Here is a 1,197-nt window from a genome sequence, read left to right on the forward strand (position 1 = left end):
TCCGAACGACGGTCAACAGCGGCACAGACGGCAGAGATATACGCCTACGATAAGGCCACTCAGACTCCACATAGAGAACAGCTGTGGAGTTTTACACGCACACAGCCCAGCATAGCGTGGGGCCCGCGTAAGCCGCCAGCCTAAGACCGCGGCGAGCCACCGGCCCTTTTTAGGGCCACAAAAACGACAACCCACAAGATCACTTGTACACATACCTGTAAATACGTTAGTAACAGAATAAATTGTAAATAGTACAAAGGAAAGAAACGTCTCTTCATTGCGGCGACCACCACTCCTACATCGACATCCAACAAATACGCCTCAAACTGGTGACCCCGATTTTAAAAAAAGAGGAGGATGTCGAAGGACAAAACAATCACGGTGGAGGACATGGACGGAAACGTGAGCAGGATCTCCGTAAGGATACCAAACTTTTGGGCAGAAGAACCGGAGCTATGGTTCGCACAATTGGAAGGCCAGTTCGCACTCCTCAATGTAACGGAAGACGACGCCAAATACGCCTTCGTCCTCGCACGGATCGAACCAAAGCAAGCCCGGGAGATCAAAGACCTGATCACGCAACCACCGCTAACGCACAAGTACGAGACTATAAAAAAGGCGTTAATACAAAGGCTAACGGATTCCCAAGGACAACGGATCCGGCAATTACTCGAACACGAGGATATAGGCGACAGAAAGCCGTCACAATTCTTGCGCCACCTGAGTACCTTGGCAGGCACAACTGTATCAAAGGAATTGCTACGAACACTATGGCTAGCAAGGCTGCCACAAAATATGCAAGCAATACTAGCCACGAGAACAGAGGACAGGCTAGAAGACGTCGCAGAACAGGCTGACAGGATCCACGAAGTCAGCGGCAAGACGACAGTCATGGCAACCGCAGTACCCACCGGCACGGAGAGCAGAAACCCATGGGAATTACAGATCGCAGCACTGAGCAAACAGGTCGCAGATTTGACAACAGAAGTCACGAAGATGGCGAGAAACCGGGAGAGATCTCGGAGCCGACACAGAAGTCAAGCAAGAGACAGACCGAGATGGCGAAGCAGATCCCCAGCACAGGAGGGAGTTTGTTTCTACCACCGACGCTTCGGAGACAAGGCAATGAAATGCACGACACCGTGCAACTACAGGACAAAAAACTCCGAGGCAAGTCATTGATGGCGGCCAGTGACA

At 51.4% G+C, this 1,197-nt stretch overlaps 1 protein-coding gene across 1 annotated transcript; it reads left to right on the forward strand.

Annotated features, from left to right (window-relative positions):
* The first annotated feature begins 357 nt into the window (after positions 1-357).
* Positions 358-1,182, forward strand: LOC105449522. The gene has a single exon (XM_011688778.1). The coding sequence runs from the start codon at positions 358-360 to the stop codon at positions 1,180-1,182; it is 825 nt and encodes a 274-aa protein (XP_011687080.1).
* The last annotated feature ends 15 nt before the right edge of the window (positions 1,183-1,197 follow it).

Source organism: Wasmannia auropunctata, unplaced genomic scaffold (assembly GCF_000956235.1).
Source record: "Wasmannia auropunctata unplaced genomic scaffold, wasmannia.A_1.0 LD336076.1, whole genome shotgun sequence".
NCBI classification, from domain to species: Eukaryota; Metazoa; Arthropoda; class Insecta; order Hymenoptera; family Formicidae; genus Wasmannia; species Wasmannia auropunctata.